Source organism: Ictalurus furcatus, chromosome 17, assembly GCF_023375685.1.
Source record: "Ictalurus furcatus strain D&B chromosome 17, Billie_1.0, whole genome shotgun sequence".
NCBI lineage: Eukaryota > Metazoa > Chordata > Actinopteri > Siluriformes > Ictaluridae > Ictalurus > Ictalurus furcatus.
In genome coordinates, this window is record NC_071271.1 from 17,331,005 (window position 1) to 17,349,635 (window position 18,631).

At 37.1% G+C, this 18,631-nt stretch overlaps 1 protein-coding gene across 1 annotated transcript; it reads right to left on the reverse strand.

The window, feature by feature from the left end:
- Nucleotides 1-7,536: 7,536 nt before the first annotated feature.
- pitpnaa (phosphatidylinositol transfer protein, alpha a) lies at nucleotides 7,537-18,544 on the reverse strand. The gene is made up of 12 exons (XM_053646440.1): nucleotides 16,775-18,544; nucleotides 15,696-15,726; nucleotides 14,897-15,042; nucleotides 14,708-14,799; nucleotides 14,495-14,502; nucleotides 14,154-14,228; nucleotides 13,865-13,948; nucleotides 13,061-13,138; nucleotides 11,235-11,345; nucleotides 10,857-10,979; nucleotides 10,473-10,541; nucleotides 7,537-8,419 (listed from the first exon to the last, which is right to left on the reverse strand). Exons 1-11 carry the CDS (start codon nucleotides 16,789-16,791, stop codon nucleotides 10,494-10,496), a joined length of 813 nt encoding a protein of 270 aa, XP_053502415.1. The 5' UTR covers nucleotides 16,792-18,544; the 3' UTR covers nucleotides 7,537-8,419; nucleotides 10,473-10,493.
- Between the last annotated feature and the right edge of the window lie 87 nt (nucleotides 18,545-18,631).

Consider the following 18,631-nt stretch of genomic DNA (forward strand, 5'->3'; position numbering starts at 1 on the left):
TTTGTATAGAAATTATTATTAAGCTCTAGGGTTGAGCATCAATTCTCAATGACTAGAATCAGAGAATCGACTCTTTTTGGGAGAAACTCCCAGCCCTTAGCAATTAGAGTATTTTATTCCTGAACATTATAATTAACAGAACCCCTTACCCAATACAGTGGATTAAAAGATGTGAAACATTTTGTATCATATAAACTGCATATCTCCTAGTATTTAGTTAAAGTTTACTTTATTTATACTTGATATTGTTGTTGTTGTTGTTGGTGGGAAGGGGTTGGGATTTCTCTACATTAAAATCAAGGTATAACTCAATCAGGTTGATAACTTATTAATAACTATAATTTATAAATAACTATAACTGTAACAGTGACTGATCATGTTCTCCACCACAAATCACAGACCCCTCTCAGATATACTTCACTGACCCCCTTTTAAGAACTATTGCACTGAAGTATCCCTTTCATGAGAGACTACAACTTTTCATGTTTTGTACTCTGTGGGGGGGTTTTTTATACTGAAGCTACACGGTAACAATGTTCCATGTGTGTCTTCGATGTGTGTTTCTTTTGTGTGGAAATGTAGCTTTTTTACTCTCCAGTGATTGCGTTCTGTGAAACAACAATGGATTTTTCTTGTAAGTTTAGACACAAAACAGATACACAATCTTAACCTGATTTCTAAGAATGACTGAATTTCAGTTCCAGGTACGACGGTGACTCATCCCTTGCTTGCCACACAATTTAATGATTTGTATGTAATCTAAGAGTTCTGAGACACTGGATTTCCTGGCAGTGCTTGGGCCACTGAAACTGCTGAGAAAACAATTTTCAACACACAAACCAATTGTATTGTAATTTTCAATAGCAGCAGTGTTTCTACAGTTATGTACATGAGATATGTACATGATTAAAGCTGATCCCCACCCCCACAGAAATCTGCCAAATGCACTATGATGCATGTGCAATAAAAACATTATGAATATAAATATAACTTGATTTATTCCAAAGGAGGCAGATATTTGGCATTTATATGTACTATTATTATAAACATAGTAAAAAGGCAATAGATAACATTTACATTTGTTCAAAGTGACTTGGGTAATAACTAAGGGAGAATCCAATTCAATCATAGAGCTATTAAAGGAACTTAGAGAGATACAAGTGTTAAGAAGCTTTCACTAGCTGACCATAAACAAGATAACTGAGGAATGTGAAGACTTAAGAGTTAGTGCTGGTACTCAAAAGTGCTATAAACACATCATAAAATAGTCTATCAATCAATGTCATCTATCAATAGGCTTAAAACAAGCAGAATACAACATAAAACCAGAAGGAACACAGGTTTCCAATAAATGAGTAGCAGCAACTTGTCCAAAGAGAACCTGTATAAATTAAGGCAGGACATGCTGAGAACAGATCAAATAATGTCATGTTCATGCTCTGTATTTTACTTATTACACTATTATTGCATCCAAAAGCACACAGGAAGTCATTACACCACAGATTGTAATTTTTGTATAATCTTATTTCATCAAATTATTACTTTTTTAATTATTTAATCTAATTTAGAATAATTATTCTTCACTGTTTTCTTTTGCACGAGCTTCACATACATAAATGAATATATAATATATATATATATATATATATATATATATATATAACATATTTTATATAAATATAAAATACGTGACTTGAAAAACTTTATATTTTATATGAAGTGACGTTTACTGCTCGCCATATAAAAATTAAAATATAAATATTTATTATTGAATCAAAAAATAATATAATGTTTAATGTTAATTACTAATGCTGGATACACTAGCTGGCTACTTTCATAGGAACACCTGCTCATTCCTGCTCTTATGTAGTCATGCAGATACAGGTCAAGATGTACATGTATTTCTCAGCATTCATTCTAAACTCTATAGACCGTTGTGTGCGAAAGTCACTGGAGATGAGTAGCTTCTGAAATATCAGAAAAGCCTGTTTGGCATCATCAACCACAGTCACTGAGATCACGTTTCCCAAATTGTGATGCTTTCTTCGAACATTAACTGAAGCTCTCCACTTCTATTTTATGCATCGCACTGCTCCAGCATATTTTATTTTATATTAGCCTATATCATTTAAAACCATAATAAAGCATTACAGACAACAAAACAGAGTTTACAGCTGTAATTAGGAGCCTAGATGTAACGACTCCGTCAAAAACCAGATTGTAGCATGCAAAAACTATATATAGATAGGCTTATCTTTTCGTTTTTGGTCGGTCCACCCAAAAACAATGAAGTAAATAAAGAAAACAAATCCATGTGACTGCAGTGATGCACAACAATACATGTTGCTGGAAACCAAGTGGAACATGATGAAGCTGATTAAACACACAGACTGCAGGAATGTAGGAATATAGGATTGAAGAACAGGAAATATCCAGTGTGGGAAACACCTGATGAAGAAACTCAGATCAGCCGGTGTTTACTCATCATGTTTCCGGAGTTCCACAGAATCAGTAGGCATGCTGCTTATGTTGTTTGAGTGACCAGATGTAACCTACAACTTCTGAGGAAGAAGCGCTTTCACTCTGATTATATAAATAACCACAAGGTTTAAATCAGGTAATTAAAACACAGTAAGCATACACTGTGTGTGTCAGACGTTCTGCATCACGTGGTTTGTCTAGTAGATAAATAAATGCAAACAATTTTCTTTGTTATTATTCATTTATTTATTTATATGTCATGACATTAAACAGTGTGCTTGTACGTCTTGGCTATAATGATCAGTAGGCTGTAGGGTTATAATTAGAAAAGCGGGTTCCTGCTTTAAAGAGATGACTAGTAAGTAGTGCCAAGGTCACCGTTTTCTAGACAGCTGTGCTGAAATCCCCCAGCATGCATTGCGCTGAAGTGTGCAGGACAGCACGTATCCAAAAGCGGCTCGCTCCCCAATCCGACGCGCGCTCCCTTCACTTCCTCCCTTGTTTTAGCTGCTGCACTCTTACCTACACAACCCGAGTGACTGCTGGAGAGGAGACAGTGCTTGAAACCAGCGGATTCAAGACAACGGAAGCAAAAAAATGTTTTTATTGTGCATATAAAACAGCTGCCATGTGGAGAAATGAAAAAGAGAGGATAAACTACATATGCAAATAAAAAATATAAGAAAAGAAAAACCATTAAAAGAATGTATAGGCAAATTAACAAGCTGAACAGAGTGTTACATTTCCAAAATTTAGGTTCTGAAGGTGGGGGCTGTGACTTTTTTATTTTTATTTATTTAGTCACTGCTCTTTACAACCCACCATGATTAAAGTTATTATATTTCTGTATTGAGTTCTTAGACTTACTAGTCTGATTGGCTGGTCAATGGAATTGGGTTTAACATTAATAACCCAAAAACTAGTAATAACATCAACTAATGTGTTCTTGGTGGATAGGTTAAGAATAAAAAACTACAATATTTAGCAAGAATATTAATCCACACATTTGAATAATAAGCCTAATATTTGCGTAGTTCGTAAAATAAAATAAATAATGTGATGGTATGAGGGGGTATGTGGAATAAAGACCACCATTCACGGGAGGCTATTGCTGGCTTTTATATGTTGTTGAGCACACATATGAGTGTTACTACAATTTTTTTTTATTTAAAAAAACAAGCAAACAAACAAAAACCTCTCCACCAGTAGACTATGTTTTAACCAGTGTTTCTCAACCGGGAGTCCGTGGACCCCTAGTGGTCCGTGGCGTAATTGCAGGGGGTCCGTGGGAAAGTTTTTAAAATATTATATTATATATATTGTTAAATATATTATACGCCAATCAAATGTAAGAACAATTTAATATATGTTTTAAAATTAACCAATTTGGTTATTCGCGTGCATTCACAAATATCACGTTAGCTGAGCTGACAATCGTTCATTGATGCATTTATTTCAAATTTAATTACAAATGAAATGAAAATTTGCAAAAACCAAGTTCAAGTGTCGCACTGACGGATAACATAAACAAAAAGGTAATTCAGGGAGTCAAATAAAATGTGACAAATTATTATAAAATAATAATAATAATAATAATGTTTTGATTCAATTTTAAATGTCCAATGTTAATATTATTAATGTTAAATATTAATAAAATAAAGTAGCATATATAGAAATGACTGTTAAATATATAGGCTATAATTGTTGTTGTGGAGTGAGGGGGTCCTTGTGGATTGTTCGAAATATGCTAGGGGTCCAGAGCTCACAAAAGGTTGAGAACCACTGTTTTAATCCACTAATAACTCTGAAAACAAAGTAGTTTAATATAAAATTGATCAATTCATGATTTTAATGTATTTAGTGGGCAAGCTTCAAATTTGTGTGTTGAGATTTGGCCTACATCATACACTTACATATACACCAATCAGCTATAACATTAAAACCACTGACAGGTGATGTGAATAATATTGATTATCTTGTTACAATGGCACCTATCATGGGGTGGGATATATTAGGCAGCAAGTGAACAGTCAGTTCTCAAAGTTGATGGGTTGGAAGCAGGAAAAATGGGCAAGCGTAAAGATCTGAGCGACTTTGACAAGGGTCAAATTGTGATGGCTAGACGACTGGGTCAGAGCATCTCCAGAATAGCAGGTCTTGTGGGGTGTTCCTGGTATGTAGTGGTTAGTACCTTCCAAAAGTGGTCCAAGGAAGGACAGTGAAATCGCGACAGGGTCATGGGTGCCCAACACTCATTGATGCGCATAGGGAGTGAAGGCTAGCCTGTCTGGTCCGATCCCACAGAAGAGCTACTGTAGCAGAAATTGCTTTAAAAAGTTCATGCTGGCGATGGTGTCAGAACACACAGTGCAGTGCAGCTTTCTGTGTATGGGACTGCATAGCCACAGACCAGTCAGTGTCCATACTGACCCTTGTCCACCACCAAAAGCACCTACAATGGGCACCAGTACTGGACCATGGAGCAATGGAAGAAGGTGGCCTGGTCTGATGAATCCCATTTTCTTTTACATCATATTGCTGGCTGGGTGCATGTGCATCGCATACATGGGGAAGAGATGGCACCAGGATGCACTTGATAACTGAATGTATTTCTTTAATTGGGAGGACAACTTTATTTATAAGTGTGGCAATGCCATCTGGTTCTCAGTATGTAAACAGAGAAGGTGTGTATGCAGTGTTTTGATGAGTAAAGGAGAGTGAAGTGTTCCAGCCTCATATAAATACCTTATTGCCTGAAATAGCTGTTACTCTCCATAACAGATCAATATCACAGCTGTTGGTACATGCTTTTAATCCTGATTGCAGTAAATATTTGTACAGCCCACAAACTAAATAGATGCAACCTGAGTAAACAAGTAAAGTTATCTTATGTTTTAACATAGTATAATACACTTGTTTTTGTACATGTAATGCAGCTTTTTGGGGATTCAAAAGTAAGAAATTAATTAATAAACATTTATATTAACTGAACAAAAATTTGTAAAATACCAATTAAAAATGTAGATAAAAAGCATAATAGCTAAAAAAGAAAAACAAAACCCAATTTACTGTATTAGTCAAAAAGACCTGTAGATGGTTTTCCAAGATCTGCATATTTAATCACTCACATGTGCACTAAAATGTAGATATAATATAGCATTAAATGCTTTTAACCCTAAAGTTTTTTTTTCCATCCTCCTAGTGCTGAAACATGTACTACTCTAATCTCTGAGAAAAGTATGAATCGTTTTTTTAACATCTTATAAGGCAAGAAGGTTAAACTCAAGCACTCCTGTGCTAGTGAAATAAAGCAGTTATATCCACATGTAAATGCATAATTTACAAACTCAAACAAGAGAACCTCATTTGTTTAATTACAATTAATTTAAAGAAAAATGCTTTCTGTCAATACTGGGAACCTGCCTATAGAGAGAAAGGAACAGGAAATATGGACTATGGTGCTATCTTGTGGCTCTAAACAGACATTGTGCTATCAATCAGCTAACAAAATAATATCCAGTCAGCATTTCTGCAAACAATGCTATCGCAAACTGGTGTCATTGTAAACGATTGTTGGTATCAGACACAGCATCAGAGCAGAATCAGCTTTGTATACAGTTTCTTTAAAAACAGAATTTCTGAGGGATCTTTTAGGCTGGAACCTACCTTCAGTGTTTGTTGCCCAAATGCTGTTTTTGTCTCCTCTGACCATAGAACCTGGTTCCTGTCAAACTCAAACTCTGGGAATGCACTTTTGTGGTTAGATGAAATAAAAGTCTTTCTTCTGAATTGCATTCCAAACAGTCTGTTGCCATCGAGGTGGCGTCTAATTGTAGATTTAGAAACTCCATGACCACAAAATGCTATAAATCTGCAAATCTCCACCCATGATCCTTGGAGAACTTTGTGCTTCTCTAACTCTCATCTATACAGGACATGGGCATTTTCAGCTGTGTAACATTTTTTTTTTTTAAACCATTGCCTTATTTATGATGATCAACACACTTTTTTCTCATTTCAGTATATTTTCTAATCATCCTAATCATCTAATCATTGATGAATGACCAAGGGAATTTGTCTTTTGTCATCTCTTGGGGTGGCTGTGGCTCAGGTGGTAGAGCGGGTTCACTAATCATAGGGTTGGAGGTTTGAGTATCTGCTCGCATGATTCCACATACCGAAGTGTCCTTGGGCAAGACACTGAACCCCAACGTTGCTCCCGATGGCAAGTTAGCGCCTTGGATGGCAGCTCTGCTACCATTGGTGTGTGTGAGTATGTGTGTGAATGGGTGAATGAGACACAGTGTAAAGCGCTTTGGATAAAAGCGCTATATAAAAGTGTGCCATTTACCATTTATCTCATATTCGTACCACTATGAAGCAGGAAATCAAGGATGACTGCGTAAGGATTCCTAAACAACTAGAACTTGCTGCCAAAGGCATCTACATGCCACCTCTGCCAACAAGTCTAGTCTTTCTTGTTACAAATTTATATGCCTGAGATACCAGCAACAATCTTCTAACAGGAAGGAAAAACCAATTACACATTTGACCTAGCTGTGACCGTGACCCTGTTTGGATAAACTTCAAGATCTAATCAGTTCATCTGCTTGTTACAATGATGACTCCATATACATCCTTGAGATATCACACTAACGATAATCTTGGATGGACATAAAACCTGAAAACAATGCCTCAATCACCCAGTGGCATAAATGTAAGTGGGAATGTGCATTGTTACATTTTGTTCCCAAGAATTATTAATGGTGCCCATAACTGACATTTGGTTTTGTTTAAATAAATAAATAAATAAAACCAAATAAGGCTTTTTTATTAAAAAAATAAATAAATGTACATTAATTACAAGTTTTTTTAATAAAATATTTTTTAAAATAACCTTTTCCTCATCTTTCTGAAGGGTGCCAATAATTCTGGAGTTTGCTGTAGCTCACTGATTGTTCCTTTGCTCTATAATAAGTTAGATGGATTCTAGACTCACACGAACAAAGTTTAAAAAACATCAACAAATCCATTAAAACAAAAACAATACAAATATAAGTCTGTCATTTTATTGATCCGTTTCAAATGATAGAATTTCCAGAAGAGTAGAAAAATGTCAGCCCTACACAGTGTTGCATAATCCCAGAAGATTTGACAAACTGTAAAAATACCCAGTGAATAAATAAACTAACTTCAGTGCCCCGGTTTAAAATCGAGGCAAAGTAGACAACTGCAAACTTTCAGACCAAATTGAAAAGGAGTACAGCACTGATGTGACCATTACAGTGAAGACCAAGTCACATTGGCGCTAAAAAAAAAAACCTCATTCCCTTAAACACATGATGCATATTCATTCAGGCTGAGGTTATGTAAACACAATTACACCATACTGCTTACAAGGAGCATTTTCTCATGTGTTAAAAGTGGTGGGTCACATGATTAGGAGAAAATGCTAGCTTGAAACAAACACACACACAGCGCCCTAAGGCAGCATTAGGAGCAGACAACAGTGGGGTGAATGTAGCTGAAAGAAGTGAATAAAGTGAATCAAACTAACGAGAATGAGTGTATGAGCAGTGTTACAGTGTTGGGTCAGTGCTGATACAAAAAATAAAACCAAAAAAAAAAAATCTAGTTGTCAGTTAGCTCAATAAAATCGTGCAGGGGAAATGGCTGTGGTGATGAATACAATTTTAAAATAAAAGCAGTAAACATTAAAAATAAAAAGGAATAATCAGTAATATTAGAATTATATATATATATATATATTATTGTTTAGTGTAGAAATCAGCTTTAATAGGGTTTATAGTGTGTAGGAGTTCCGTGGTTGTGGGAGAAGGACTTGAAGGAGGCACCTTATTGAAGTGGATCAAGAGGAAAGACTTCCTCTCGAGCACTGCCTGGGACACAAACAATACTGCTGCTCACTGGGCAATATCTAAAACACACACACACACACACACACACACACACACACACACACACACACAGAGAGAGAGACAAAGTTATTATTTAAACACTCATGAACATGTCTTTTTAAAATCATATGCAGATGAATCATTTGTTTGAATGTTTTTTTAATGCCCAAGAAACAACAAAAAATGGCCTAGGACACAAACCCTCATTAAAAACAAGGATATTTGAATATTAATGTATAAATAATATAAATATGCCATTTGGAAGCATACCATATCCACCTGCCGTCCCTAATAACTACCAAACCTGTTAACATATACCACAACACTCTACTTCATCTCTACTTTTGAAATTGCACATGTAGAAGAATTATTGAATTGAAATTGCTATGTTTAGGGTACATATAAACAGTACTTTTGGAATCTGCAATCGGATCGAATTCATTCGGACTGACGAAAACTGGTGCAAGTAAACTTACCTAATGAGAGTTTAGTTGAAAGGTAAAAACCCAACTGATTCTCAGAGTGTCTCAGCCCTCTAGTGGTTTGCTGCAGTTCAATTTTAACCCCACCCAAACACATACTAGTCACTGGTCCTAGCACCAACACAAACATTTTACACCACTGAAGTGTTTCAGCAGTTACGTTCAGTCAGTCCTCACATTAATGAGCATCTTCATACTGTTCTCGTCACTAAATGTGTTTTATAGAAGAAGTTACTGGATACTTGAGGTTGTTGGCTGATGACTGATGGATGGCATCTTGATGGTGCTGATAATAGTCATGAAACGTCATGTTCTGCTATAAACTTTTTTAATTGTTGGATTAAAGGGATGGATAATACTATACCACTGACCATACAGAAAAAGTGGCCAGAGTCAAGACGGCTTCAAGTCAAGCATTTATGGTCAAGCGGCCTGTAGGATTAAAAATACAGCACAGTCAACATTGGATTGGATGCGTTTAGCATTGATCTTACTATGGTTAATATGGGAGAGACGTCTTGGCTGTCATGAAACGTTATGCTGAACTATTCTCTGACCTTTCATATGGGAAGAGGAGTGAAACGGGCAGAATGGAGAGAAATTTGTATTCTGCTGAGTGAAAAACCAGTATCAGATTCTAGGTACGTGTCCCAGTTGTCTCCTTGATCAGCCATTTCCTCAGCTGTCTTAGAAGTTGATCAAAGTCTGGCAACTTAAAGGAATTGTTAAACCTTTAAATCCGTTAATCAACGAGAGAGAAGAAAGGAGAGTTCTCGATTGAGGATACCATGTGCATTCTACAGGGAAGTCCTTGTGTGCGTGCCATAAGCGTACAGTACGAATGCTCCACCTATCCAGAAAACAATAAGAACTACAAAATACAACATTCATAACTGAAGAAACAATTAGTACGGATTTAAAAAGTAGTATAAAAGTTGATTACATTGCGCCTGACTTTTTTTTTTTTTTTTTTTTTAAAGGAAAAGTGATACGCACACCCTCCTATATGCTAAAAGATCAATATTTTTTATGTGCAATAATGTTTTTACCGATGTTTATTCAGGGTGATAATCACACCGGACTGTATATATGCTGATCTGTTATGTCCAGTGATACACAAAAGACCCTGCGCAAGTCATTAATAAGTGAAGTCACTTCTAAGTGATGCTTCAGTGAGCGAGGACATCTCATTGATGCTGCGCCTCTACTGCGCAGACTCCATCTCCAATTTCCATCTCCTGCGAAAGCAAGAAGGCACCTCCTATTCTACCTTTTAGCTCAAAATCAGCTTATCCATGCTGTCAGTCAATCATATATACAGTCTAAAGTTGCTGTTTTTTTTTTAAGTGACCTTTGTGCTGTATTAACGTATTTGACACAATCCATATAATTAGGATCCTTCATGCAGACATTGTGGTGTCTCTCTTCTGGAATCTCCAATATACAGACACTGAAAGCCTAACCACACAGTCAGTAGCTGACTGATGATGACTAGGAGCAGTTAAGATGTCTCTGTATGCCAGTGATATAGCACTCAGCAGCAATTATTCTCCCTGAGACCAGTAATTAGTAAAAGTCTTAGTATACTTACAGAGTCCCAGATGCAGGGCCTTTACTCATCTGAGGCAGACATCCCTTTTACTGGGTCCTTTTCTCGCATCTAAAGGTGAGGAAAATAAGAGACCTGCTATGTAAACTGCACAAAAATTGGTAAAACATTTCTAAATATAGTTCTGCTACTTCAAAAAGGTCCAAACTGACCATGATGACGCATTTGCTATGCGATCATAATTTATAGTAACGCTGAAATCTAAATGTTAGCAAATGTAACAATTTATTTATTTTTTTTATTCTCTTACATAAACAGTTCTATAATAAACAGGCTTTATTAATAATATACATCATCCGTGTAATAAAATATAAGGCATCCATGTATCCAATTTCCATCAGTTAAAAGCCATGAAACACAACACACCTTATCAAGTTCCTTTTGTGTCTCCGCTTCCATCCGTCGAATGTCGTCCATTGTCAAGTCAATCCACCTGTCTATCCAGCAGAAAAGCTGCCTGTGGAAGTTGGTAAACAAGCGCTTCTCTTGCTAGAAACCACACCACAAAAAGAAAAGAAAAAAAAAGAGAAAATAATCATTAAAAAAAAAGAAAGGGTCATGTTTCTCAGATAAAGGTAAGTGTGTTGCAGTCACAATACAATCCTGTGAAACAGGAACAAAGTGACAATTAATTTTTTAGACAGTTAAATAAAGAACAGAACATACTTTCCTTACTGATACAAATAAATTCAGTCATGCTGTACAAAAGATGGCACCATGAACTTCAGTAATCCAGACTCGTACCTTGTGGATGAAGCCTTCCACTTTGTTTTGCAAACCAAACCACTTAAACTTGACAGTGACAAGTTTATAGGCACACATGTGAGGGCAGTCGGTCTTCTGAGGAAGTTCTTTCTATATTTGGATTAGACAAGTAAAAAACGCGTTAGCTTGGATGCAACACTGTGAATGTGAATTAATTTCTAAAGAAAATGGAATAGCTGGAAACAGATGCATCAATGTACAACCCCACTTCCGAAAAAGTTGGGACAGTATGGAAAATGCTAATAAAAACAAAGAGGAGTGAATGCAAATGTACTTTGACTTGTATTTATATAAAAATAAGTAAGTAAATAAATAAATAAATAAATAAATAAATAAATAAATCATCACACCTTATCAAATACCTTGTCTTTTTATGTTTTACCTAATCAACTGCATAGTTTTTTGAAGATAAACATTTATTTTTTAAATTGATGCATGCAACATGTTCCAAAAAAAGTCAGGACAGGGGCGATTTAGGACTAATAGTGATGTGGCAAGTTGAAATAAGAAGGTGATGTGAAACAGGTGAGGCAATTGTCTAATCATACTATACAAGGAGCCTCCAAAAAAGGCCTGGTCCTTCAAGAGCACAGATGGGTCGAGGCTCGCCAATCTACAAAACAGATGCGTCAGCGAATAATCCAACACTTTGAGAACAACATTCCCCAAAGACAAATCGGTAGGATTTGGGGCATTTCACCTTCTACATTGCGCAATATAATTAAAAGATACAAGGAATCCAGCCAAATCTCGGTGTGTAAAGGGCAAGGCCGAAAACCACTTCTGAATGTGCGTGATCTCCAATCCCTCAGACGTCAATGTCTTAAAAACCGTCATGAGTCTGTAAATGATATCCTGACATGGGCTCGGGAATACTTTGATAAACCTTTGTCAGTCAACAACATTTGCCGCTGCATCCAGATGCAAGTTAAGACTTTGCTATGCAAAGCAGAATCCATAAATAATCACTGTCCAGAAGATCTGCCGACTTCTCTGGTCTCGGTCTCATCTGAGATGGACAGTAGCACAGTGGAATCGTGTTTTGTGGTCCGATGAGTCGACATTTCAAATAGTTTTTGGACAAAACAGCAGTCGTGTTCTCCGGGCCAAAGAGGAAAAGGACCATCCAAGCTGTTATCAGTGTCAGGTCCACAAGCCAGCGTTTGTCATGGTATAGGGGTGTGTCAGTGCCCATGGCATGGGAAACTTCCACATCTGTGAGGGCACCATTAATACAGAAAGATATGCTCACATTTTGGAGCAACACATGTTGCCATCCAGAGCAGGACAACACCAAACCCCATTCTGCCCGGATTACAAAAGCATGGTTGCATAAGCAGAGAGTACGAGTGTTAGCATGGCCTGCCTGCAGTCCTGACCTGTCTCCTTATTGAGAATGTGTGGCACATTATGAAGCGCAAAATAAGGCAGCAAAGGCCCTGTACAGTTGCACAGCTAAAGAAATGCATAATGGATGAATGGAGGAAAATTTCAGTTGCTAAATTTAACCAACTGGTGTCTTCAGTTGCCAAATGCTTAATAAATGTTATTAAAACAAAAGGTGATGTTAAACAGTGGTAAAGTCGACTGTCCCAATATTTTTGGAGTGTGTTGCAGTCATCCGATTTGAAATGAGAATATATTTTCAAAAAATAAATTAAATTCACAAAGTAAAACATCAAATAATGTGTTAATAAAGTGTTTTCAATACAGTACAGGGTGAATTTAATTTTCAAATGACTTTTTTTTGCATTTTCCATACTGTCCCAACTTTTTCCAGAATTAGGGTTGTATATTATACACACTCGCCACTGAGGTCCTAGAGGTCCTCTTCCAGTCTTCGTTGACTTGAATGTGGCTGGATCCTCCTCAGGTTTGTAGTCCTGTAAGGATTAAAAAAAAGAAAAAAAAAAAAAGAGCTGACTATCTGAAAAGTGTATCTGCTCTTGAATTACATTACATTGTTTAGCAATTTGCTCTTCTGCTGACTTGTTCTCTTGAAATCAAGTTTCCTATTGGACAAGTGTTATTAGACACTATGCCCATTTCTAAACAACAGCTCTAAACACAGTCAGTGACTCTTCATATTCCCCTTCTGGCGGAGTCTTCCAACCTTTCACACACTGTTAAAGTCTAATTGATTTTCATATGCAAAGAAAACAGGGAGACTTCATGCAGATAAGCCAAATGGCAAAAACCATGAGATGTCGTTACACGATGGTGTTTTAGACCAATACATTATTGGGTCTTTAGTATGTGTGTACACAAGTCATTGTCTATTTATGTTATAAGATGTTTCGGTGAGTCACAGCTGGAGATGCATGATGTGACAACACCAAGCCCTGACATTATAGGTCTGTGGTCAAGGCTTCATTCTAAACATAGCCATGACGAATAGTAACACGTCTTTGTAAATTTGATGGTTCAGTAATTCTATGTATGTAGACTGAATTGTCATTGCATAAAATCTCTTACCACTTGATCTGCAATTATTTTGAATAATATTAATGGACCAGATGGAGTAAAGGTTAGAGCTTTTGCTAGTAGCAAAAGGGAAAGTGGTTATCTTTTTCTGTACATACAAAATAAAGACATTCCTTTTTGCTCACCTTGTCATCTACCTGACTCCTGTCAGCAATATCAATGTAAACGACCTCGGTCTTCTTCCATGCTTCTGCATCAAGCTTATGTACCTGCACAAATGACATTTAAGATTGGGAACACGGAGACACTGACCTTCTGTTTACAAGATTCAAAGCTTTCTATAAAAAAAAAAAATTCTCCATATAAATGGACAAGATAAAGGTCATATGGTTTGTTTCTAGAGTACAGTAAATTGTTCTAGTTATATGCACTGGTCTGGGTACATTTAGCTTCATTAGATAGGTGAACACTTACATTTTCTTGGTCACCGTAGTCAGGTTTGTGCCACGTCTCAATCATGATCATAAAGTTATCCTTCATGTACTCGTTCTACAGCGCAAAGAGGAACAATGTGATTTAAATAAAAAATCTGATCTCTTTAAATTTCCATTCAGCAGCATTTCTCAATTCTAGTGAACTTTCTGCATCTTAAGTTTATCAATCATTACCATTATTATAATAGTATATCTCTTAACTATTACTACGGAACAGCAGCAGCATTTTACACAAAAACACTTCAAGGCAATACTATAATCTCTGAATGCTTATTTGTAGAAATCAACTACTCTGGGACAGGTCATAGCTAAGATACTTACTGTGAGAACTAAAGGTGCACAGAAGAAGAGCAGCACATGGAAAAGAAAGAGTTGAAATGAATTTAGTGCCATTTTTGTGCAGACATTGAAGCAACGCTTTGATCATGTTAAAATGACCACATGCAAGTGCATTTTTAATATATAGATAAACAGAGTGCAGATGTAATGTGTCACTATTTGTGAATTAATCCATGATTAAATTTGGAGACTTACTTGTGCGACAGTATGGGTAAGCATTCCAGGCCTTCTCGTGGACCTTCAGAGCCGAAGCCGGTGCCAGCATCCGCACAAAGCCTGGTACTTTACTACAGGAGACGGCGAGAAAGAATGAAAGCACTGAGCAATTAAGACCGCTGTGTTCAAAAACCCATATTTACACGATCTTAATGGTGACGTGCATACCTCTGCAAATGGTAGATCTTATGGGTGTATTGCCCCTTCTCTCCATCCTTCTCATAAGGCTCATTCTTCAGTACCTCCACTCCTTCTCCTCCTCCCGTCTCATTCTTACTGGCCTCAGCCACCGAGTAGAGCTGGGCCACTTGGTACTGCAGAGCAGCGGAGACAACACAGTTCCTTCCACATTCACACAGCACATACATAATGTGTGGGTTCAAACACTGGCAGACCAATGAAGCAAATGTAATTCATTTACTGAATAATGCGAGTGAATAACAAACAACCTTTAGAGGGCCGTGCCACTGACGCCATATTTAGGAGGAGTTATTACCAAAACATATAACCATAGAAATTTCTAGAACTACAAACACATAGGTTATATCATTTCCACTCCTCATAACCTAATATTTCTGCTGATTATATGATTGATTGGGCAGTTATGAGCCATTTTGACATACATGATGTGCATACATAATACAGCCAATGTGGAAAAAGACTGAAGGACACACATGAAGTACAGGAACAAGGTTAGGATACTTGATTAAATCATAAGCAGCACTGTTTATACTTGTGATTAGATAACACTGACTTGTACAACATGCAATACAACAAACTAAAGCTAAAGTGCTTATAAAGCACACACATCAGCTGGGCCTGGCTAGTAAATCCCACCGAGGAACTTCCCCAAGTCTGTGTAAACCGGGAACACTTAGTCACAGGGTTGGTGGTAATTCTGCTCTGTTGCATGATGCTCAAAGCGCTAAAGGTCTGGATGGGTTAATGGAAAAAAAGCCACACTTACCTCTTCAACAGAAATGGGAAGAACAACTCGGCTGAAAGACGGAAGACATTTCCGTTACAATTAAAGTCAACAAAGACAGATTTACAGGTTTTCTTTAATCTAGGCATTGGAAATGAACGTAACTACAACTGCATGGTTATGTTCTTTCAAATAGACTAAATGTTTCATAAAAAAAAAAAAAACCTTCCTGATGTGGGTTTAAATATCAAGCACTGCTCTACTAATGAAATATTCTGGAAAAACCCACATGATTTAAGACTCAGTCCTTTCTGCTCCATTTCTAGGGTCAAAAAATTGTTTTTGTGGGGTTTTTTTTGTGGCTAGTGTTTTATAATATCAACGAGCTGTGTCAGCATTTAAAATGGCAATTTGAACAATGCTCATGTAGTGAAACGTGCACTTATCACACGCTCTATGAACTGTACGAGCAGTGACGTAGACACTTGACGTACAGGTCGGCAGCACGTGACCGGCACGCTCATTAACATAAAGAAAAAACTGTATGATTCACATAGGTGTGGATTACTGTACCGTAGTTTGGGATGAACCGGTTTACCAATGTAACTTCATTATCAGATTAAATAAAATGTTCAAAAAAGGCATTCTGTGATTGTACATGCTTCTTTATTTTTTAAATCGATGTTATTTAATCTCATGTTTTTTCAAGCACCGTTTACACCATGTCAGACAGTTGGTAGATGTTGGTGTACATGGCCAGTGCAGTGATTCATTTCAGTATGAACAAACTAACTGGGGTTTGATTAAAATGGCGAGCTAGCTAGCAGCTGTAATGTTAGCAGTTATAACCTAACTAACTCCCACAGAGGAATGGGCAACACTATCAACTGCTTCATCGCTTTCATTTCGCTTTTTAACGATGGACTGAAAAACTAATTCAAACTCGTAAATACACGAAAACCTACGCTAGAGAAACAGGTGAATTAGATGACTTAGAGGTAGCAGGTAAACTAGCCAGGCATAAGTCAAGTTCTCACACAGAGCTGGGGTTAACGTTACTTTTCTGTACAAACTTGGTTTTTTGTGCATTTTCGAGTATCGTACTACTTATCATTACTTACTATTCCTTAATAAGCATCTTCTCGTACTTGCGCCGGCGTCCGTAACATTCAACCAAACTTCCCCCTTCAGCAACTGTTTCGTCCGCCTTCAAGTGCTTCGAGTTCCTGCTTTTCTTATTTCTCTATATTCATTTCCTGAAAGATGTCGAAGGGGCACGGCGTTGTCACGACAACCACTCCCTCGCGTAATCGACACCGATTACGTCTCATGTCGCGATTGGACAGAACACTGAGGAGCCGGCGCGTGGGAACTCAAGGTCACGCCCCATTACGTTACCTAACAAGTTTAAAAAAAAAAAAAAAGCAGTTGGTGCCTTTACTAAAGGTAAATGGCAGATGGAGTCAGACCCACCCTCTCAGTAGAACCCACTCATACAGCTCAGGCTTTTAAACGCTGAACTCTGGTTCCATGTGTTTAGAGAATAGAAAATCGTTACAGGGTGGAGTGTTTTGAAGGCAGCATTTCAGTTTGAACCTGTTCTCGAACCCAAACAAGCCTTTCCAGTGTCTTTGTTTAACAGAATAAACACACCAAACTGGTCTTCCTCCATTCTCTCTCCATGTATCCTGCTGACAGCTCTGTCAGGAAGGTGTGGAAGTCTGCACTGCAGATAATTATTGCTGAATTATGAACATGATTATTGGCCACCTCCATGAAAATAAAAATGCACACGTGAAGAAGCATCAGCTCTACGTATATACTCTGTAAAGTCACAATCAGGATCCTATTTAGTGGTGTATTGTTGAGGCTTGTTTTGTGGTTCAGGGGCTCTTATAAAGATGTATGGCATCATGAATTCTGTTAAGTACCAGGATATACGTTCATTCATCTTCAGTAACCGCTTTATCCTGAACAGGGTCATAATGGATCTCCAGCCTATTCTGTGAACACTGGGCACAAGTCGGGAATACACCCTGGTTAGGAAGTCAGTGCATTGAAGGGCACCATGCACACACACTTTTACACACTCATTTATACCTGAGGCATTTTAGTGTACTTAGTCCACCTGGCAGTATGTTTTGGGTGTCAGTAGAAAATTAAAGAACCCAGAGGAAACCCACACAGACATGGGGTGAAAATGGACCCATGAGGCGCCAATGCTAGCTTTACTTTGCCACCACTGCTGAAGTACCAGGATATGTTAGCCCCAGTATAATTTGACTATAGATGGGGGTCATCTATACTATAGATGGGGGTCTATTTATAGATAAATATATACACTATAGATGGGGGTCTATTTCTGTATAAAATCCTTCAACAGAGTGTTTCCCTATCATAAAGGTTTCCAAAAGGTAGCAAAGAGCCCTTAATTACCCAGTGAGCCATTAAAGAAGCCTTGAAGAACCAAGAGTCAAAATCAAAATTTTTATGTAAGAAGAAAATGTTTTAAAATGACCATCTCAAATTTTGCATTTGAACTCTATGTGCTGTTATTCTCTCCCTGGTTCACCAAATATTAATTGTGGGTGTGCTAATAATTTTGAAATTAGTATGTTGCAGAAAGATGTTCATCAAAATATTGTTAAAATGAAACTATACCACATTTCCATATGTTTGACCAAATGTCACTCATTGCATATGGTATTTAATTTACATATATATTTTTCTTCATTTTCATATAAGGTGCCAATGATTCTAGAGTTTACGGTATGTAATGCATAATTTACAACTCAGATAGTCAAGAAATATATTTTTTCTGTCAGTGACTGATTAAATGGAAAGAGAACTGGGATACATTTAAGATAGACTGTATATTATTAATGATAACATAACCCTAAGTTCAAATCATGCCTTTTTGGCTAAAAATAATAAAATGAAATAGCCAAATAGTGTCTGTGTGATGTACAGGGCAGGCA